Here is a 23,114-nt window from a genome sequence, read left to right on the forward strand (position 1 = left end):
GTGCAGTACATGCAGTTCCTGTTTCCATGACTCAGTGCTTCACCCACTACTCCTGGGCACGTTCTCTGAGCAACACTGGGTGGAGCGGGGGTGGTGGTGGTGCATCTAAACTAGATACAGATGAGAAGGAAGACAAAGAGGTGCTGCAACACCAACAAGATGTCTTGTGTTTCAGTCAGAGTTGGTAAGCACTAGCACAGCTCACTGGTAACCAAAAGCAAGTAACTGCTGCTGTAACAAGAAAGAAACTGCTCTAAGAAGTCTGAAAGCTGTGCTCCTCTGAACCATTAGCTTACTAGACCCATAGTCCAGATCATCAGTAGTGGTGGAGCACAATAAAAGCAAAGCTAAGAAAAATCAGGCATTTCCTCAGAAGTAGGAAGGGCAACATGTTACAAATATGTAAGAGAGCAGCCTTGGGCAATCAGGCAATACAGGTATTTGCAAGTCCTTTTCTTTCATAGCCTAGGGTAAGAGGTGAGAGCTCCCAGGTGGGCCCTACTCCACCAACCAGAACAACCCCGAAGACACTGGGGAAGCTGTGGTGTTTCCAATCTATACATTGTACTCCCAAACCTACAGTGATGCTCCTGAATTGTCAGTGATATCCCCAAATGGCCAAGAACCTGGCCCATAAAACTCAATGGGGAAGGTAGTCATGCATGGCAATCACAAGAAACCGCTACAGATACTACCACATAACTCACCCAAATACCAAAGGAAAAATAAAGTGTTTTCTAAAAATTAAACAGGGGAACCCTCTTAAGGAATCCAGCATCTCCTGTCCTGACTCAGAGGACACACTTCTCCCTGAGATACAAGTAATTTCAAGTTAGTCAATTTGCTGATTAATCCATTGTGCAGAACTTATCAACTCTGGTGTTTTTTTCCAGGCATAACGTTATTGGGAGTTACAGCAAAGGTGTCCAAGTTTCATTACACTTACAACACAGTTCATTGTTGCTGGCCCTGTGTTTTTGTAGTCTCATGTTGCTGCTCCTCATTCTCTCCCAAGAGCTCTGCTCTCCAACAGTTCTGACTTGACAAACGGCCCCCTCCTCTCTGCCTAACGTGTCACAGGGAAGCTTAGATTATCCGTCCCTTATCTTGTCTTGAAGGTGCATCTTCCCTCCTGCAAAAAAGCACTGTTTAAACAAAAACAATCAGGCCTTATTCACTTAATAAAGGCTGTGTTGAGATGAATATACATTGTACAATACTGATTGTTGCATTCTTGCAACATAAGCCACTTCTCTGAGTCTTCTGTGCTGCATCCATATGTGGGATGTTTAGTACAATGGCCTCATTGTAATCGCACGACTTTGGCCTTGTGTTGGAAAAAAAACTGAAGCGAGCTTCCAGAATTGCAGAAAGATCAAAGGTTGAAGCCAGACACTAATGACCTAATAGGCAGAGGTCTACAAGTCAGCAAACCCCCTAACCTTGGAGGACAGCTCTTAGTACACTTGCTGCTGTTTTCAGATTACTGCTGCATCTCTGTTTCTTCTCAGCTCTCATTCCACATTTTGTAGCAGATCTATAGATAGCCCGATTTCCTTAAAGTGTAAAAATTAGGATCCTAGAACTTTATTGCTTCTCTCTCATTCCTCTTTTGCAGTCATGCAGTGACCTCACCTGAGGCTTGCAGAAGCCTTCTGACAAGCAATGTGAAACTGTGGCATTTCAGCCAACAGCAGCCGTGGTTGCTGATGCTAGTACCAGCACCTCAGTCAGCCTTGGAAGCAAACCTATTGACCACTGAGTACTGCTTGTCAGTTTGAACACTGACTATCAGCAATAAAAAACACCCAGCAAAGTCTTAGCAGCTAAACAAAGAAACAAATGCCCAAAGAAGTCTTTCGTACAGTTAAAGTGAAGTGCTCATACAGCACGTAACTAAATATACATGCTACCACTATCTATTTTTAATCTGTGTACAGGAAATAGCAAGCTATTATTTTCTGCTGCATAAATTTCTCTGTAATATTAAGATGTTAATGTTCTCTGTCTAATATAAAAGGTGTTAACGCTCACTGATAATAAGAACTGTGGGGTTGAAGATAAAGTTGTCATAGACTTTGGTTGTTCTCAGGGTAGCACTGGAGTGTTTGAATGACCTCACTTGTAAGTTTCCTGAATGATCCAGACTATTTTGTAAAACAGGCTCCTGATTATCCAGACAGAAAAAAAAGTGTTTTGGAGAAATTACTGTTCTAAGTGTTTATAGCTGAAGTCATTAATTATTTTATTGTTGGCTTTAAGTCAAGCCACTGTTTTGCCTAGATATACAGACACATTCTGTAACGTCTTTGATTCCATTGCAATAACTAAGATGTATTTGAAGTAAACATCATTGATACGCACAAGAAAAAGGGGAAAAGTGCTATATATCTATATAACAGAGAAGAAAACAGAGAAGCAGCCATTTAATTTTATAAAAGGAACTTTCTGGAATTATAATATATGTAAAAACCATCACTCTCAAATCATGATCAAGCATATTTTTGAGGTATAAATCCAGGTAATCTATGTCTACTAGACAGCTGGAAGCATCAGGTAATAAGGATAAAGCTTCTTTTAAGGAATTTGGCAGACATATCCCAGATAGCTAAGGAAGAACAAGTTTAGAAAGTTTCTGCGCCTTGTTGTGACTGGTGCTTAGTCAAAATTGGCAGTAGCTAAACACAGCAAGTATTAGTGAAAGTACTCAGGCTCAACAGCTAAGACAATATTACACCAAGGAACACAAGGAAGAAGTTAAACATGCAGCCATCCACTCACACACACATCAATCTCAATCTCTTTGATGACTCAGCCAGTACTTAGCACTTCATCTATGATAAGCAGCATATAATCTTGTTGCACAATGGTGTAGCCTGTTAGTTCTATAAGTCTTCTCCTCTCAGAAATTTTACACAATGATGAAGCAGTGTTGTGGAAAGCATGCTGGCAGCAATACAAAGATCTCACTGATGTGAACGCCAAAGCCTTTATTATAAGCTGGGTGGTCAGGCTGCCAAATAATGCTGTTTGTTAATGCTATGCATCACTAAACACTGTTCCTCTATGCATGATCTTTAAATCTAATACTGTGTTTGATGGAGCAATATGTAATATACTAGCTAATATTTGAATGAAGTAATCCATAAATTTATAGCTATGCTCTGCTATCCTAAGAAGGGCTTCTACTGAAATGCAATTCCCAATTTACAATATTCAATGCTAGAGGTACGAAACAAGTAGAACTGTTAGGACCTACCAAATCAAAACGATTTTCAGATTAGGTGGGGTCCAGATCTTCGCCTGGGAACCCATCGGTAGCGATCATACTAGAGATCTGTGATAGTGCATTGCTCTTGTTTTAGTTTTCCTGAACCTTGGAAGAGGTCATAGCATTATGAGGCTACTGGAGATCAGCCACATCTCAAACAATGCAGTAGATTCTGCAGAAAACCACCAAGGGGGAGGAAAAGGATGGAGACTAGGGAAAGCCTGCACAATTATCACAAAGCAAGTAGGTTTCTTCACCTCCTTCCACCCATCCTTAATGTCCCCATAGTGCACAAGTCCCACTGGCTTTGCCCCACTTGTTCCCACAGGCCCAGTGCCCTCCCAGGGTGGACACTGGAGCAGCTGGCCCCGCTGGGGAGCTGGGAGCATGGTGCAGAGCCCTTCTCTGCAGTTGTTTTGGCTGGGTGGGAGGCTCTCCCATGGCTCCTGCCCAGCCTATGCATGCACCCAGGGCCAGAGGTGGCACCCCAGGGAGGTGGGCTCCGGCAGGATGGGGTGCCAGTCCCTGTGGCTGTACCCCGCTCACATACCCCCTACCCTAACTCCAGAACTGGTTTAACACAAAAAAAATGCTTTTTGCCCAAAACCTATGCTGAACATGACACGTAGACAGACCAACAAAACCATTTAACTTCATAATTTCTGTATTCAACATGTTATATAAGAGTAGATATGAAAATCTGGCAGAGGATGTAAGCTGTAGACCTTTACACTATGTTCAGGGTGATTTTCCAAAGACTTGTTCTCACAGAAGACCTGGTGCCAGAACTTTGGAAACATCCCAAGAAATTAAAAGTTTTTCAAGCTCAGGTGAAGTACTAATTTAGGAAACAAGCCAGGAGATTTTTTTTAAGGTAGCATTTATAAATCTACAGTGCAGCCAAGTGGTCACATTTAGAATGCACTTATCCATTAATCAGCTTGTCACAATAGTGATGTTTGTGCAAGAGATGCTGTCATGCTCCAGTGACAGAGACAAAATACAAACACACCAGACACATTTGGTAAGAACATGGTTTTGAAGTTTCATTTTCATGCAGAATAAAGCTCAGGCGCTGCTCTTCTCCTTGTAAGAAGAGTGCAAATACCTGATGCAAATAGGGAATTAGGCAGGGATGTTTCTCTTCATGAATGCTGTGTGCAGGTAAGTCCAAACACTACCTTCAGGCAACCTCCTGAAGGAACTGCATTATGTCTGCAAGATGGTTGCTACTCCCTCTGGAGGTTCTGCAAAGGATCGCCTGACATTTCCTGATATTACCCTTAAGCATAGTTTAAAGCTGCTTGGCAAACTGTTAAAACTATTTTTCAAATTTTTCATTAAGACTGTTGTGGTTTACACTGAGTCCAATTTCAATCTTCCATTTTCCATAGTGCGTAGTGGGAGGGAGTAAGGATGCAAGAATATAGCAACTGTTAACTACAAAAGAGATTTTTCTGCCAGCTTTCTTAAGTATACAGCTGTACTTTTCACCTTCAAATACCATCACCAGGGAGAAAGCCCAAGTTTCCAGAACCTCCTATTAAAACTGCCAATGCAAACTCCACATTTGTGTATGTGGATGAACTGAGTATTGTTATATATCGTACAATTAAGAAACAGATATGATGCACATTCATTTTTAAAATGTCATGTTACATTTAACAGCTTCCTTAACAACTCCCATGAGAATGTGCCCCACCCTTACAGTAAAAAAAAATAACAGTATAAGAAAGAATGGATACAGCAATGAGAATTTAAGATTAACAGAATTTCAAGAGATGATGCATCACTGACTTCCTGGCTTAACAACAAGACAGTAGACGTGTTAAAGACAGCACATCAACTCCGTCAGGTGAGCTGCTGTCAAAAAAGAAAATGAATGAGAGGCAACAAGAAAACAGCTAGTTGTCAGACATGTCACCTGAAAAAAGAAAGGTCCAATTTATTTACCTCCCTATAATATGCTTAAGTAACTGCTGGGCAGCACATCAGGCAAACAGGACAGAAGCTGGCACAGCAGCTCATTTACTTACCTTTGCTATCAGTTCACTGAGCAAATCATCAATAGTAATACATTTGTTGAAGCTTAGTATTTCTTTGAAGAACTGCTAATTACAACGCAAGGTTATTATTAAGTCTCTGCAGAACTCTAAGAAACTTAACTAGTTAACTAGGTCATGCAAACCAGGGATCAACAAAACACATTTTCATCTTAAAGACAGATACTCTCAAAATGCTGTATGACTCTATCCCATGCTCCTCAGAACAGTGAGGACACTTTTAGAATTAAAAAATACTTAGTGTCTTCTTCACACATAACAAAAATGATGTTCAATAACAGTAAAGCAAGCTCTGGTTCAACTTAACAGTGTTTATGCTTTATGTTTTATGTAATTAAAAGCAAACCTCCGGACTGCAAAACACATTGTTCCCCTACCCGGCTTGAGTGATGACAGTGCTCTCTCCTTCGCGTTCCCCTTCCAGAGCCAGATAAGTTTCACACTCGACAGTACCCTCTTCTCCCCTCCCCAGCTCCCCAACCATGGATATAATAACAGAATTTAACATTTACAGGTATGCTAGGTGAATACCAACTGGCAGCCACAGCTAGTTACCAGTTAAAGGAATGCTTCCTGTCATACCTATTTTACCTTTCCAGAGTTTGCCAGGAAAGGTCTGGCTTTATCACTGGATGAATGAAAGGTGAAACACAGAATTTCCTTCTCGGCCAGGGTGCTGGAGTCTCCCTGCCAACACAGCTGTGCTGGCACAAACCCGGTGGAAATGTGCCATCTCCTGGAAGAAAGCTTTTTTCCTGATAATATGGCTATGAAGACACCTTCCTATCTGTCTCTGCTCTTGGGTTTTGTCAAGACTGGACCAGCTAACACAAAGGACAATAACCTGGACAGGCAATGTTCCTCACCCTGGTTTTCTTTCCCCGAGTCAAGCTGGCTGATGACATGGCACACATCTCTTCTGGTCAGAGATAGCAACACCCAAATCCTCGTTCCCACAGCAAGCTGGGAGTTGCTATACTCCAACTACAGCACCGCTGCATTCCTGTGCTACACAGACACACATACACAGCAGAAAGAGCCATGCCAGCAATGCCATACTGTAGGTAAAGGACGTGAGGCCACATTTCTTATTGCTGCCTTCTCCTAACCATTTACAGGGCCAGATATACAGAATGAGATGTAGTAAGTGACCTGGAACCACCCAGGCAGGAACACCATCTCCTGCCTCATTCCCGCTAGGGAATGAGAAAAGGAGAGAATTCATAACCTCTGGGTGGCTGGCGCTCTCACAGAAAAATTGCACTAATTATTCCCCATTCCAGAAAGGTACGCATATGCAGGAAGAAAAAAGGAAGGCAGCAGTCAAGGGGATATAAAAAGTGTTATGAAGAAAGCATGCAACCCATATAATGTATATTTTATGTCTGAAGGGCAATTATTCCTCCAATATGTGCTGCCTCACACTGTTCAAGAGCAACTGTTCACAGTTCTTCAAATAGAGCACAAAAATCCCCTGCTTGTAAAGTAGCCTTTTCCTTTGCTGCAGTGCCCTTAGTGATGCAGTTACTCTTCCAGCACTAAGATCCATACAACAGGATTCTTGATTAGCAGCACTGCAGGCTCCTTACAAACCTGACTACTCCAAGTTCAACAGCCCAGTTGCCTGTGCATCACCTTCCCAGCTCACAGGTAGCTTGCACACACTGTACTGCAACTCCAGCCTTTCAGTTCCAGAAGCAATGTAAAAGTTTTATCTACTTGGTGATCAGCTTTCATCATTGGATCACTTCACATCAGTTTGAAAGACTAGGTCGAGACAAGATTTGCAGTCTCTGGATACATACGAGTCCCATTGTTTTGAACAGTGATAGCCTCACTAACAACTCCATCAGAGTTTTGTCTTTCGTGCAAAGCCACCCCTGATGTCAATGAGCCAACTGACTACACAGGCAATGGTAGCAGTAGCATGAATCTGGTCTGGTGGGAATCTTGCATATACTACAGTGGATGATAGCATATGCCTCCCTTATAAAAAACCTTTCACACTGGTCAGGAAAAACATAGATACAAAAAAAAGCTAACCTATATTTCCACATAAAATGCCTAGAAGGCATAGCTTGCTGGAAAGGAGAAAACATTTGTCTCCCCCCAAGCTCTTTCAATAATAAAAGCATATAGAATCATATAGATTTGGGTAGCATGTCCTCATGGACAAGAACAGACTTAGTTTCTATGTTAACTCAGTGCTGCACTCCAAGCTTACTTTTACAGTAGCTCGTCTTAAGAAAATAAGTTGGCATTCACCAACTCCCAAGGAAACACCTCTAGGTGAAATGCCAGTCATCTGTTGTTTGCAGCATAATTACTGTAGTCATTTAGACAAGTCTGGTCTACAGAGCTATTTAAAATAGGATAGACAATCCAAGCCTGGAAGCTACTAGATAAACAAGACTGCAGACTGCTGCTGATATTGCAGCATTCAATTCAGTAAGAAAAGGCAAGCGTGCCACTGATACAAAAAATATAATTCACAGCTCCTGCACTGCAGAAGGGACAACCAAAAGCAACGAGTTGCTCAGGTAAGAAGAGTTTGCTCTTCAGGCTTTCTCAGAAGGCTGGATGGCCACATGCATGTAAAAAAAGTATGAATGTGGACATATGTCTGTACCCAGCGTACAAAGCCTCACTGCATGGATTTCCAGGCACAACACGCTACCCAAAATGTTATTGTTTCTCATCTCAAATACTACCTGACTTCAACATGGGCTGCGACTTTCAGGAGTGCTGAAAATCTGAAGCAGCTGGATATAGTTGCTGTAGCTATAAAGAATTCCTAAGGAAAACACTGCTGCCATAGCCTAAATGTAACAGCATGGTCTTGGACTCAGGAGTGTGTTTTCACATAAAGTCCCAGACCTAACATAGTGCTCCTTATGCTCTGTACTTTTCCCTGCATATATCCTTGTACAGCATCAGCCACGGTTTGGTCCACCACATATGGTACATCCAGAGTTTTGGGACACATATATTATTCAGAAGCCACAGTGTACGTTTTAGCATTACAGCTATTCTCTGCACCAACTTCCTTATTTTGCAGAAAGCCTCCCTTCTGCTTAAAGTAAACCACTTCCACAGTAGGTTACCATAACAGCCCAAAAACATTACTTTTATTTTCACACCTTAGTTTATTTGATGCCACCAGCTTTGTTCAGCCTTATCTAAGTATGCCACTTCGTTTTCTTAATCAACATGCAAACCAACTGTAACAGCCTTTTAAAAGTGAAAATTACCTTTCTGAATAAATTCTCATTCGAATTTGAGTGAACAAATTGCATTCACACGGAATTAATAACTGTTACTTCAAAAAATCAAGTCTTGTCCATTCCTAATCTTTGGAATTTAAAAGAGAACTCAGACCTAAACCAAGCAAGTCAAGCAAAGCATCCCCATTTCCCTTCTCCCTCCATCAGATCAGATGTTAATTGGTTGCCCTGTCAATTAATAAGCATTGGGAATATGAAAATGAATGCTAAACCTCCAACATATAAAGTATCACACTTAAGAAATGTGTCAAGCTTTCTACTACAGGATAGATGGCCTATCAGGATGCATCATGGAACAGTGGGGACATCCTGTGGCCACTTAGATTCTTTACACCTGAATGTTCCCATTATTGTTTTTAATCCATTTATTTGTTCAACCACTTCTGCAAATTAGATGCAAAGTCACTTAATAATGTAAGAGGGCCTGAAGGCAATAGAATTTGCTTAGCTAACTTCCCACCTATCACTTTATGTAATCCCTTCTTAGTAGCTGCTGTGCTCTACCTCAGTTTTCAGTATGTTCTCTTCTTCGGGTTATATAGTTTGCAAGTCAAAACAAATAAACAAAAATAATATTTAAGGAGCTTGAGCTGGTCTAGGTGGCAACACTAACCCCTGACAGCCATGCATACAAGTCAAAAGTGACATTCCAGTTTAATTTATTTAGATTTATAGCAGTGTTCATAAAAGGCATGTAATTCTAAGATCTAGGCATTCTGCCAACAGGAAAAATACTATCAGATGAGATACATATGTAAAGCACCTGCCAATATTGTGAGCTAAGCAACCACAAGAAAACAAAAGGCCAGTAACTCTTGTGAATCTGAACACAGTTCCTTTCATCCCCTTCCCTCCAAGGGAGGAACAATTTCAGGATAGATATGTGTGCAGACCAGGAGGTTGACTTCTCCTCATGGACAACTAACTGCCCAAAACTCCCTCTGTTTTCATACTTACATGATGGACTATATAGCTCGAGGAAAAGGTCCCCCAGGCAGTTCATGGGACAGCTGTGGCTTCACAAGTCAAGATCATCTCAACTCACTCACTTCTGATCATGTTGACTTCACCACTTTTAAAAACAAAAAGCACATGAACTTTAAGGAAAATTATTTTTTCTGGTTTGTACACACGTATTTTCTCAATACAGGAAAGAAGATGATTTTCTTTTAAATTTATATCTTCAAGCAATTCACCATCTCTACTTAAGCTTTCTATGAAGGCTGGGGGTACCCAGTGCCAAATCCCAGAGCATATATCTAAGTGTTCCCGTGAAGAGGCTCTGCAGTTTGCATAGCCCACAATTTGAGTCCATTTAGTGTGGCATTCCAGATGGGAATGCAGCCATCTAGGACTTGCCCCAAGTGTGCTGCAGCTGTAAAATCCACCTAGGAGGTCTGTTCTTGAGCACATCTTCTTTAAAGCAAAACAAACACTCCATCCTTCCAAGCAAGATATTCGTGTTTTCCAGCAGGAACAGACCCTGTTATTTGCCAGTCAGAGGAGGTGTCAGCTTAAGCAACGTGCTGCAGGAGAAACTGTACTCCATGCCTCAGGGAGTTCACTGACACTACAAATCAAAACTCATCCAAGCACACTGAGATGATATAGCATTTCTCAGCTCCAAACACCACTGTCCACTACATTGAACCCTTAAAATAATCACACTTAAATTAAAACAAAAGCAGTCTAGGTTATTCTTCGTGTTGAACAGTTTGCATAGACTGCACAGGTAAAGGTTGTACAGATGTTACAATCAAGGCAAAAAAAAAATCCGTTCTCCACTACCTGTGCAAAACAAGAGTTCATAATGACACGAGTGATCAACTCTGCCTAAATGTGCTCCCACAAAATACGCCTCTCAGCTTGTCTCACACTTGTCATCTAAACCAATATTAGAAATTATCCAATGATTCCTCTTGGAAGTATTTTTCCTGCATGCTCTTATAAAGATTTTTTCCATCTAAATATTCACACACAAAACACTTTCAAAGACTTACCTGTGGGCTGAACCTGAGTTTGCTCAAATCCACTATAAAGTGGGCTCAGAACCACCTGCTCCACAGTGTACATGTACCTGCAGGCATGGTTGCCCAGCCTGTGGCCAGTTAACATTCCCATATAACACTATTAAAAATTAAGATTGCTTTCTAGTTGTTCTACCAATCCCCTTCTATATAAAAAAAAAAAAGCATGCAGCTTTTGTCAGTGCTGTTACCTACGACACAGCTGGTGAATTAAAAAAATCTGGAAGCACAAGAGGCGGTCAGAACAGCCTGAAGGGCCCTACTTAAGCACTGGGTGGGATTTCACAGCCATAAAGGAGGCAAGAGGGACTGCTTGGGCATGCTCTGCTTTATTCCCAAAACCTACATGCCACACATGGAGCACTGCTGCTCTACTGACTTCACATTCTGCACACAGACCTTCCTTCCCCCCTGCATCTGTAGCAATAATTAGACCCAAGACTGTGCTGATACTAGACACTCACCCCAATGCATCAGGCTGTGCACTTCCTCAACATAGTACAAGGAAACAAATGAGAAACACATGTGCTAAATAACACCGGACTAATCCTCTATTAAAAGTCACAGTTTGTGCTCCAGTCTGCAAAGGTTTCTACTGAAGAAAGGTGCTGAGCTGCCAGTGAATCTTCACTGAGAAAGATAATCTGACACCAAGACAGCTTAATAAACAACTCTGAAAGGCTTTTACAGAGCCCATGTCTCCTATCACACTTGAATAAGCTTTTTACAAGGAGGTAAGAAAGGAAACCTCGGGGAGCCATGCAAGGGGGCATATTCTTCCCAGAAGAGTTTTGTGATTTTTGGAATGAAGTAATCTGATGCACAGATCGATGAGACAATAAACAGTTTTTAGAGACGAAAATGATTAATGCTGGATTCTGAAACTGAGCACAGCAGGTAGCAAGCTTCCGGATGGGTGTTGAAAAGACTCATACAATTTCCTAAAAGCTGATATGTTTAATCCCTTGGAAAAGGAAGATATAACTGTTACCATTACTCCAAAGTGTAATACCAGATCTCATAGGTACAATGCAAGCATAAACCCTCCTCGTGGCTTCATGTGGCACATGATTTAAATGACCCTTCTACTTTGAAGACAAATGCTCAGGACTATACCATGCATTGTATCACCATAAATCCACTGGAAAGCATTTTCCACAGCCATGAAAAGAAACCCATACTTGTTAACATGCCACTGCAGTAGAGATTAATGTCCAATTACTTTTTTGCAACATCATCAGAAATAACAGACCCATTTCCCAAGATTCACCACATTTCCACTGAAATAAGTGACACGGTTCAGGCCAATGGGGATCATAATGGATAAAATAATATTAACAACTACAGTGGATTAAAAATTACATCTCTTTCTTAATGCTGAGCGTGGTTCTCTTCAAGTCAAACTTGAGATAAAACATCGTGAAACAACTTGCTCTGTTGATCCCTAGGTTAAATCTGTACCATATATAAAGATTGAGGAGGCAAGCCTTTTAAGTGCTTTCACATTTTTCTCATATTAAGTCTGTTTTAGGAAGAGAATCATAGGAATAATAGCTAAAAAATAAAACAAAACATACCAGGCAGGAGTTACTGTAGCCATTTCTATGAGTCATATATAACTGGCCTGATAAAACAAAAATCAGTTAATACAAACTGATCAGCTGGAGAGATGATGATTTTGAAGACTGATGGTCCTTTCTTGTGTTTACACATTGTGTTTAGTATACTTGATAAAGAAAATATGTCCACAGTCCTAGCAGCATGAGGATGCTTCTAAAACAAAAAAGTCAACAACAAAGCCAGCTCAATTGTTTTGCAGCCTCTGGCTATAAGTGCTGTACGTTTATATAAACCTCACAACCAAAACTTCTGAACACTGAACTGCTCTGCAATGAGAAGGCAAGCATCTTTCTCCCATGTGCAACTGAATGACTAACGTCCATAAGATATATATTTTGCATCACCTAAACATTCCTTCTCACAGGACATAAATAACAACACATGATCTATTACACCAAAACCAAGCATGACTGCTGAGTAGTGATAGCAAGTACACAAAACACTCCTCTCCTCTGAGTTTTACCTCACGCCCCAGACTCCCTGGGTCCTTTCTAATTACCCATCCAGACAATATTCACAATTCCCAAAGCAGGGACAAAAAAAAAGGTAGAATTAAAATTATCAACTCGACATGAGAACACAGAAACGCAGAAACACGGGACATCCTAAGGCCATTATTTTTTTAAACTCCTTGCTAATACCAAGACTGATTCAGAGGAGTGTGTTTTAAAACATTAATGTTAGCCAAGTTGTCTCTTACCTGGTACAACCCTTCCTCTTTCCTTCCTGCTGCCTGATGTCTTCCCTCCCTGCATCATAACCTGTTCACCTTCACAGCCTGGACATTCATGCCCTTACTTATACAAGTTAGCGTTTAAAACAACCACCTTACTCATGAACAAAGTTCAGGTAAATAATAAATAACAAAATCAGATCTACAAGATCAGCCATGTGAATAGATGCATAAGTAACTCTCCAGTGGTCATTCCAGCAGAGCCTGTGCCTCCAGACAGGCAAAAAATAATAAAAAAAAAAGAGCAGGAACAAAGCCATGAGACTCTGTAACAGTTACCATGCGACAATGCACTTAAAATTTGTGAGCCCTGCACTAACTTATAAGGAACAACTTGCATGAGGAAGACTACTAATATAAGATGAAGTAAACAAAACCACGCCCTTCACTTTTTGTGTAAATCACCACGCACATGCATGGGGCTATATAGCACTAAAATATTTATTTTCATTTAAAAAAAAAAAGTTTTTCCTCATAGCAAGACAAATTTCCAAGAAACTCTTTTTGCATTATGAAGTCCTCAAAATGGGATAAGGTGTCTCCTTTGTAGTTTGGGGTTTTTTTTAAACTACCTCGTATGCTGCAAAACGTGACTAACGAAGAGCAGCTGACCGCCCTGAGCTCTGCCTCTCCCCTTCTCTCCCGTGCCAGCCAGCGGCTGCTTCAGGCTGCCGGCGCCCATCCCGCAATGGACAGAAAGCGTCGTACAAAGATGTAACGTGGCACAGCAGTAACCTCACACTGCGGATTTTATAAACAAGCTTTTTTTCTGCATTAAATACTATGTTTGAGAGAGCCCGCAGTACGCGAGCCCCCTGGTACCGGCGCCGTGCCCTCTCCGCAACCGCCGCTGCTCTTTTCCCGGCCCGTCCCCGGGACCCCGAGGGCTCCGCTCGCCCCGGCAGCGCCGGGCACCAGATACCGGAGGTGTCACCCCGGGTTCTCGGTACGTCACTTCTTTCGAAGGCTTAACGCCGGCCCGACCGAGCACCCCGCCTCCCGGAGCCACCTGCCACAGCCGGCGTCGCGGGGCCCCGGCCCGGCCCCGCTCACCTTCGCCCGGCGCCCGCCACCGCCCCCCCCGGGCACAGACGGAGAGGCTCCAGCCGCACCCCGCTTCAAAGCGACCGCAGCGGGGCTGCGGCCGGGGTGAGGCGGCCCGGCGGCGGGGGCGGGACGCGCGGCGGCGCCAGGAGCCGGCACCGGCACCTGCGCTGTGAGGGAACCGCGCGCGCGCCGGGCGGGGGCGAGCGCGAGGAGGGGTCTTGAGGGGGCACCCGCCGGGGCTCGTGAGACGGGGCAGGCGCGGGGCTCGCGGGGGCACGCGATCGGCACGCGCGGGACTCGTGGGGGCGCGCTGGGGCCGCCAGCCGCCCCCCCGCGGCCCCACGAGCACCCGTGAGATTCCCGCCCTCGCCCCGCGCAGCGCCGCAGCCCCGGGGGGCGCGGGGACCGGCCGCGTTTTCACGTTCCCCTGCGAGAGAAACGCGCTTCCTGAGGAGCGGCTCCGCGCTGCGGCGGGACAGTCGAGGGAGAAAAATAAAACATAAAAACAAAAATCCGTCCTGAAGGCATTTCACTGCGCTCCCGAGACACCGCCCCGGCTGCCCAGGGCCGCCGCGCCGGTTGCTGCTGCCCCGTGGGGCGGCCCCGGCAGAGGGCGGCCGAGGGCAGCGCCGCCGCGCCCGCCCGGCACCCGCCCCCGTCGGCCGGCGCCGTCCTCGGTGCAGCCGCCAGCCGGCAGGGACGGGGCAGGGAGGTCGGCAGCCGCTCGGGGGGTGCCCGGCACCGCCGGTCCCGCGGTCGTGCCGGGGCCGCAACAACGCGCCGTTACCGGCTGCCGCGTGGTGGGGCGTCCCGTGGGTGCCGTCAGCAACTGCTGTGTAAAATACACGTGCGTGTGTACCAGCCGGAGGGCCGCCCCCCGCGTGTAACTGTGCGGAGGTTTCGCTGGAAAGCGCTCCCGCCCTGGCACCGGGAGGCGAGAGCAGCGCTCCCGCCACGTGGCCGACGCCCCGGGGACAGGGCACCCGGGAGGGATCGCCGACCGCGGCCCCCCCCAGCTCCGCACGCCGCTTGCCGTCCTACCGGCGCCCACCGCCAGCCGCGTCCGCACGGGGATGCAGCTCCTGGGGGGACGGACGCCGCGGGCCTTTCCCTGGCCGGGTCACATACTGGGCACAGCGCGGCAGAAGCGGCCGGGCCGAGCCGCAGCCCCGAACGCTCACCGGCGGGGGTCGGACCGCCCCGTCGGACCGCTCCGGCGGCGGCGGAGAGGGGCAGCGGCATGAGCCGTACGACGGGGCCGGGGAAGGTCCCAGTCCCGCTGCCGGTGCCGGTGCCGCGGCGGGCCGTAGCGCCGCGTAGCCCCGCGCAGGGCGCGACCCCGTAGCCGCTCGTGCCCGCGCCCGGCGCCGCTGCCGTCCGGCGCCCCGCGAACCCGCGGGGATACGGCGCAGCCGGGCGCCCCATTGGCTGTTGCTAGGTGACGTGCGCTGCGCCACGTGACCGGTGTTAAATGCTGTCCCGGCGGCGCGCGGCGCCGCAGAGCCCGTCCCGCTGGCGGTGGCGGGAGCGCGGCTGCCCGCCCCGGCCCGGCCCGGCCCCGCGGGCGCGGAGCGCAGCACAGCGCGGCGAGCATGGTGGCGCGGCCCTGACCGCCTCTCCCCGGTGGGGACGGCCGCGGGGCGGCGGCGGCCCGTGCCCCGGCGGGCGGGGGCGCGGGATGACTGGGGTGCTGGAGAGCCTGGTGCCGGACATGCACGCCAGCCAGATCTCCGCCGGCAGCTACCACCAGCACGGCGGCCTGCACAAGCCGCAGGAGTCCCCCACGCTGCCCGTCTCCACGGCCACCGACAGCAGCTACTACACCAACCAGCAGCACGGGGCGGCGGGCGGGCCGCCCTACGGCCCCGTGGGCTCCTACCCTTACGCGGGCGGCGGCACCGCCCCCTACTCCGCCAAGGCCGGCTACGACCTGGGCTACGCGGGCGCCTACGGCTCCTACGGGCCCTACGGCAGCAGGGCCTCTCCGGCCAACAACGACTCCGGTACGTCCGAGCCCCGGGGCGGGGGCTTGGGGGAGCCGGCGGGAGCCGGGCGGCCCCTCCAGGCCCGGCGAGGAGGCGGTCGGGGCTCGGGACCCGGGGTGGGCTGGGAGGGCGCTCGTCCCCGGTGGGCCGCCCCGACGGGCAGGCGGTGATGCCGCGCTGGGGGCAGGGCCCGGGGCGGTGAGGGCGCCTCTCCTCACCGGGGCCTCCGTTTCTGCCGCAGCAGAGAAAGAAGACTGCGATCCGGAGATCAGGATCGTGAACGGGAAGCCCAAGAAAGTGCGGAAACCCCGGACCATCTACTCCAGCTTCCAGCTGGCGGCTCTGCAGAGGCGCTTCCAGAAAACCCAGTACCTCGCCCTGCCCGAGAGAGCGGAGCTGGCGGCCTCCCTCGGCCTCACCCAGACACAGGTAGGGCTCTCCCGCCGCGGCGTCCCGGGAGCGTCCCGCGCCGCCGGGGCCACTCGCCCTCCGCGGGGTCGGATGCGGGCGTGGGAGGGGGGCTGGCCCGCAGCGCCTCGACGGCCCCGGAGTGGGAGTGCGGGGGAAGCAGCCGCGCCGCCGAGGCAGCGCCGGGGTTGCGAAGGCTGCTCGTCCTTGCCCCGCCGCGGGCGGCCCGGGCGGCCCCGCTGAGGCTGTGGCCGCCTGACGCCCCTGTTCCCCCAGGTGAAGATCTGGTTTCAGAATCGCCGCTCCAAGTTCAAGAAGATGTGGAAGAGCGGCGAGATCCCGGCGGAGCCGCCCCCCCCGCCGCAGCGCCTCGCCGCCGCCCCCCGCCTCGCCCCCCGCCTGGGACTTTGCTCCGCACCCGCGCACGGCGGGCAGCGCCGGCACCACCAGCCCCAGCCCCGCCGCCGCCTTCCTCGGTAGCTACTCGTGGTACCCGCCGGCGCCCGGCGGCCCGGGGCACCTGCAGGCGGCCGCCTCGCTCCCGCAGCCGGCGCAGCCGCCGCACCACCACGGCGGCGGGGGCGGCATCTTCTAGGCGCCGCAGGGACTGGAGCCCGCGGGGCCCCGAGGTGCAGCACTGGTGTTTTGGAGAAGCCTGGCTCCGGCCGTCCCGGTGGAGAGGAGCCGCTCCGCGGCCCGTCCCTTCCCGCCGGCTCTGGCGAGCCCCGTGTGCGCTCGGCCCCGCGGGGTCCGCCTTGCCGCCACCAAAAGAACCGCGCTGCGAAACAAGCACCCACCTGCCCTCTTCTTCCATCCCGGCTTTTTCATGAAACCACCGGTGCAGAACTTTGGTTAACTTTTTATTTTTTTAAAGTTGATAGGTGCCTTTGCGGATGACCTCACTTTGATGTTGGGGACTACAAAAATAAAATGTAAAAAAAAAAAAATATAAATAATTTTTATATGTAGATTTAAAACAAGAGCCTCCCGTGTTTAAGTTATCCTTTTTAGCCGTGAACGAATCCGTCCGGCGAGGGGGGCCGGTCGCAGGCGGCGGTGCCAGGGCGGGTCTGTCCCCCACGGCGGGGGGGCTCCCGCCCGCGCGGTGCCTCTGGGCGGGTTTCGTGCCCCGACGGGGCCTCCCCGGCGAGGGCGCCGAGCCGCGGCGAGCCCTCCCCTCCGCCGCCCTCGCCGGCAGCCCAGCCGCTGGTCCTGCCCTTGCGCCGCTTAGATGTCCAGAGTAGTGGAAAAAAAAAAAAAAAGGTATTTTTTGTTATTTATTATGGAAAACTTAAACACTCTTTAATGTTTCTTTTACAATAAGCAGAGATTATTTAAATAAATTATTGTTTCCATGGTGCCCGCGCTCAGTTTCTTTGGGGATGAAGGAGGTTAGGGGTGTCGATCCGGACCCCGGCGCTCGCTTGGAGGAGAGGGCTGCCTCCCCTCCGCCACCTCCCCACCGCAACTAGTGCCGCAAGCCGGCAACTTCCCCCCTTCCCCGCCTCCCTTTCCCGTCTACAATAAAATCTCGCCCCAGCCAGTCTTCTCGGCGAGACCATGAATCACTCAGCGCTGCCTGCAGCAGCCCAGAGCTGTCCCCCCCGCCCACGGCCTGCTGGCGCCAGCGACATTTCGCTCGGGACTGGCTCCTGCCGTCTCCCAGACTGGCCAGAGAGGTTTGGGGCAGGGCTCTGTCCGGGGACCGGAGTACGCCTGCAGCGGGTCCCCGGGCGCAACCATGCCCCAGATAAATTTTGCCTCCCCCCGCCTCGGTGGCACCCAGGCCGGCAGCCGGCATGGGAGCTTTGCTTGGGCCGGAGCTGGTGGCTGCCCCCGGGTCCCTCTTTGGCCATTCGGGGGCTAGAGGCACCGGCTGCTCCTCTCCGGGAAGTGCCCCTGGAGGGGCCGGACACCTCAGCATGTACCCTGCTGGGATGTAGCCCTCCAGGCGTCACCCCTCATAGCTGGACCCCTCTGGGATGTACCCTGCGAGGGCTGGATCCCTACAGGCTGAACCCCCTTCCAGGCTGCACCCCCTCCAAGTTGCACCTCTCTGGGATGTATCCCTCGAGGGCTGGACCCCTCCAGGATGTAGCTTTCGGGGATGCTCCTTACCCATCTGCACCCCTCCGAGCCGAACCCACTTCTAGGCTGCACCCCCTCTCGGCTGTGCCCCTCCGAGCTGTAACCCTGAGGGGTGTACCCCTCCGGGCTGCATCCCTGGAGGGCCTGGCGGCTGGAAGAAGCAAAGGGAGGTGAGAGGGGGCTCTCTGCCCCTTGTCGCCCCGAGGGTGCGGGGGACAGAGGGGCCGGTGCGGAGGATCGCACTGCAGACAAGACAATGAAGAGGCCCAGGCCAGCTCGCCCGGGGCAAGGAATGTGCAGCCCGGCCGGGACTCTCCTTGGCATGAGGAGCCCGGGCGGGGCCGGGGAAGGCGCGGGGGGCGGCCCCACAGGGGACACGCTGGGGTGGGGGCGGCCGGGAGGGCAGATTGCTCCTGAGAGCTCGAGGAAATCTTGGGGGCGAGGGGGGAGGGCAGAGGGGCGAAGGAGGAGTGAGGAAGAGAGAAGGGAGGGGCGGCGAGAGAGGCGGCTGCAAAGGGGGCGAAAGGAGGGAGCGGGAGAGACAAAGGGGGAAGGGGCAGCTGCCCGCCGGCCCCGTAGCTGCCCCGGCGGCGCGGACAGGGAGGAGAGCCCAGAGCGGCCCCGGGAAAGATCGGGGCCGGCCCGTCCCGCACCTCTCCCCCGCGTCAGCCCCCCCGCCGGCTGTGGGGAGACCCGGCGGCAGCGGCCGTCCGCTCGGGCCGGGGGGAAGGAGTTTTCTCGCTGGCGGCCTGCGAAGCACTGGGGTGGCGAGCATGGAGAGGGGCAGGGGGGATAAGGCAGGGGGACCACCTCCAGAGACAGGGGCACGCGTGGTGGGGGCACGCGTGGCGAGCAGCACCGCGGAACCCCCCGCCCCCGCGGTCTGGCAGGGGCTGCGCTCCCGGCGGTGCCTCCGCGGGCCCCGGCGGGGGGGGCGTGTAGGGAGCTGGGACACACCTCTGCTAGGTGACAAGTTTTGATAAACCGGTCGTCCGGGTTGCAAGAGGAAAACGTGGGCGCGGGACATGTCCGGGACGGGGACAGACCTCCCTGCCCCGTCGTTTTTACAGGCGCTTCTCGCTGTTAAATTAAGTTTCCCCCAAACACCTGCCCCTCCGTCCCCTCCCCGTTGTCCCTCCTCGCCCAGGGACTCCAGCCCGCTGCGGCGGCGCGGTGCAGAGCGTGGCTCGGCTCCGTGGGGCCGGGCAGGATGCGGACAGCGGCGTGGGGTCCCCGGGGCGGGGCCGTGCCCTGCCGGGGGACGCTTGTCAGCGGTCTGGGAACAAAGCACACCCCCCCCGGGACGGGGGAGACTGCGGGCAGCCCCTGTTGCGCTCCGCGCGTTCCTTCTCCTGTTTAGTTGATTATTATTATTTATTCACTAGTATTTATTTGCTACCGTTTTAACAGCAGCTCTCTCTGGGCTGCCCGCACCTGGGGTGTGCGTGGGGGAGTTCGTGCTTCACCCCTGCGGCATCCCCGCAGCTCCCGCAGCCCTTCCAGGCTCCGCATTTCGCCCGCTGCTCGCACGGGCTTGGGACGCGGCTCGCACCGTGCTGGGGACGGCGGCGGCAAGGGGATGCATAGGCGCGCTGCACCTCCGCACGCCCCGGCGATGCATACGTGTAGATATGTGTATGCTTGCAGTCTGTTTTCTCATGCTCTTTCCCTGGCCGATCGGACGGGGCGGGCACCGCTGTGAACCATGCGCCCCCACACAAGGCGGCAGCTACGCGGGGCTCGGCCAGCCGGGGCCGGGAAGAGTCGCGGGGAGCAGGGCGGACGAGGGGCGAGAGCTGCCTTTGCCCCCCCAGCACTCCGGGAAGGGTTGTGGGGGGGGACCTGGGTCGATGCCGCCTCGCGTCCCAGCCCCGACGGCCCCCCTGTCGGGCCCGGCCCCGGGCGGGGGCGACTGAGCAGGGCCGGCCCCGGGGGGGGGTCCGGGGTAAGTGACGGCTCCTTGGCCGGCCCGGTGCGGGGGTGCAGGGGCACCCTCTGCCTCCCCGGCGCACGGGCGGGGCCTGCCGGGCTTGTGCCGTGGGTCGGCAATTTACTCATTTGCCCCGGTGAAAAGAAAAAGCACGAGAAATTCAATTAAAGCGGCTCTGGCAAAAGGAGTTATTTGAGGCATGAATGTCTCCCCTAAAGCTGCAGCAATCATGTGGCATTAGACACTTCCGGAATCCTATAGCCAACTTGAAAAATCCCAGACCCCCTTTTTTTCCTAATTTTTGCTCTGATCTGTAATTTTATCCACATTTGCACTAGTTTGAGCATTCTGGCTCTCCCATCTGAAAGCCTGCAATTACTATATAATTCTTCGCAATTTCACATGTCCTAATATGGACTGTAATTTTTGCGCAAGACAATTTCCTGCTATTTCAAGCATCAACATTGTCAAAGTTGTATGTACATAATAAATGGGAATATCAATGCATAGTTTTTAGCATAACATCTTGACTCCTCGATAATTATATCCGTTCGGAGCCTACGCAGAATTAGCCTGAATTGCATGGTAACTGCTGCTGCTTTAAAATTTTTAAAAATTACTCATAATTTTCCCAAAGATTACCAAGATCTCGAGTGCACAATGTCATCAGCGTAATGAAGAGTAAACATTTATGCTAATAATCTGCAATTTTTTTCATCAGCTATAAAGACAGAGGCTATATAGCAGAAAATTTCAGTCATATTCTGCAAGAGCAGAGCTGCAAAAAGGCTGCTGCGCTCAGAGGCATGTGCATCTCTGGGGGATCTCAATCCACATTTGCACTCTCAGGATATTATTATTGTGCTCCGCTGCTTCTTTTTTTTTTTCCCCCTTTCTTCCCCCTTTCTTTCTCCCTCCCCGATCCTCTCCCTGTCTCTCACACTCTCTCGCTCCTGTAACTTTCGTAGCAAAAAGCCGCGTTCGGTCCTGTGGTTTGTTATAAAGCAGAGACTTGTGCCCCGAGCCTCAGGGACTGAGGCGGAAGGTAAGGGTGGCGACACAGGCTCCTTGCTCGCGGGGGTAGGTGAGTGAATGGGGCGCGACGTGGACGGATGCCCCGCGGGCCGGGGCCGGGGGAGGAAGTACTGGCAGCGGCTCCGCCGGCCCCATCTCCCCTCAAAGCTCCTCGCCGGCGGCGCCAGGGAGAGGGCAGGAGCGGGGCGCCGGGCCGGGCGGCGGGAATGCGGCGCGCAGCCGAGACGAGCCGCGCCGCGCCGGGGCATCCCGCGGGCCGAGCCGCGCCGAGCCGCGGAGTGCTGGGCGGGCGGAGCGGGGGCACGCGCTGCCCGGGGCTCCCGCGGGGGCCGGGGGCTGCCGGCGCCGGGGCGCGCTCGTTTTCGGAGGTGGTTTCGCGGTTTGCGTTTGTCGGTGCCTTGCGAAGGGGAGCGTTACTGCCCGGTTCCCGGCCGGGACCCGGGAGGCGGGACGGGAGGGCACCGGCGCGGGGGGGACCATGGGACTTTTTCACCGGCGTGAGAGCGGTGGCGGTGGCGGGAGCGGGGCAGGCGGCCGGCGGCGGGGAGAGCGGTGCGTGCGGCGGCGGGGATTGCTTATCCCCCTCTGTCAAACGAAGGGAGCAAATTCCGAATGCAAACGGGCTTGGGCTCTGATATTTGATTTTTTTTTCTAGTTCCAGGGGCCGCTCTGTGCTCTGCAATTAGATTGACACATGTACAACATCCCCAGCCATTCAAGGGGGTTCGCAGGGACACTCCAAAGGGATTTTTTTTTTCCCTTTTTCTTTTTGGGTGGAAGATATTAAAGAGGTATCTGTTGTTTGGCAATTTTGCTAAGTCTGTCTTCATTACTTCAACATTGTGCATTTGCTAATTTGGAAGCCCCTTCCTATTGACAGCTCTGCTCCATACACCTGCAAGCAATTTGCAGAGCTCCAATATAGGAGAATTGCAGAGATGGCAGCTCGCACCTATTTTATTTTTTTTTCTTCGCTTTTCTCAATGCACAGCAAATTTGGCTTTCAGTGCGTTATCTCTTTTGTTAATGCAAAAAGATTCCCTGGGCGAAAAAATTGCTCATAATTACCAGAGAGATGGAGAAACTGCATTAGAATAAATAAACCTGAAATTACTGTAATTATGTTGTGTTTGATGGGCTCGGCTTGTAATCAAGAAGAGAATACAGTGAAATGATGCTGACCCTCTTGGGTTTGCAGCTGTACGCGCACTTTGGGGTCTTTTTTTTGCAGAAAAGAGTCATTTTGATCATCATTAAGCTGTGTGTAACCTATTTCAGAAGTGTTTGAAAATGAGGGGCACTTTTTTTTTTCCCAACAAGGAAAAAATATATCCCAAAATTACATTTTGCCGTTTACAGTCTCATCCATAAGGTTGTGTTTGCGGGGTGACAATTGTTAAAGGTATAATATTCGAAATCAGGACTTAATCATTGTAATGAGGTATTGTTTCAATATAAGCACCTTTGGATTATTCATAGTTTAATTAATATCCTCATTATTAAAATCTTCGAATCCGATATTTGATGAACTACTTGTCAGCAACAAGGCAGAATTAATTAGGCCTGTATTGAGATTAACATTTTCAAATGTACAATTATAGTAGACTCTAACTCAAGACCGCC

General features: G+C 50.8%; 1 protein-coding gene across 1 annotated transcript; it reads left to right on the forward strand.

The window, feature by feature from the left end:
- The first annotated feature begins 15,723 nt into the window (after positions 1-15,723).
- On the forward strand, positions 15,724-17,033 carry DLX2 (distal-less homeobox 2). Its single transcript, XM_068408184.1, is given in 4 exon segments — positions 15,724-16,048; positions 16,272-16,459; positions 16,715-16,789; positions 16,791-17,033. Coding segments are annotated over 4 exon segments (831 nt in total).
- Positions 17,034-23,114: the final 6,081 nt, after the last annotated feature.

The sequence above is a fragment of the Nyctibius grandis genome, chromosome 9, assembly GCF_013368605.1.
Source record: "Nyctibius grandis isolate bNycGra1 chromosome 9, bNycGra1.pri, whole genome shotgun sequence".
Lineage (NCBI taxonomy): Eukaryota > Metazoa > Chordata > Aves > Nyctibiiformes > Nyctibiidae > Nyctibius > Nyctibius grandis.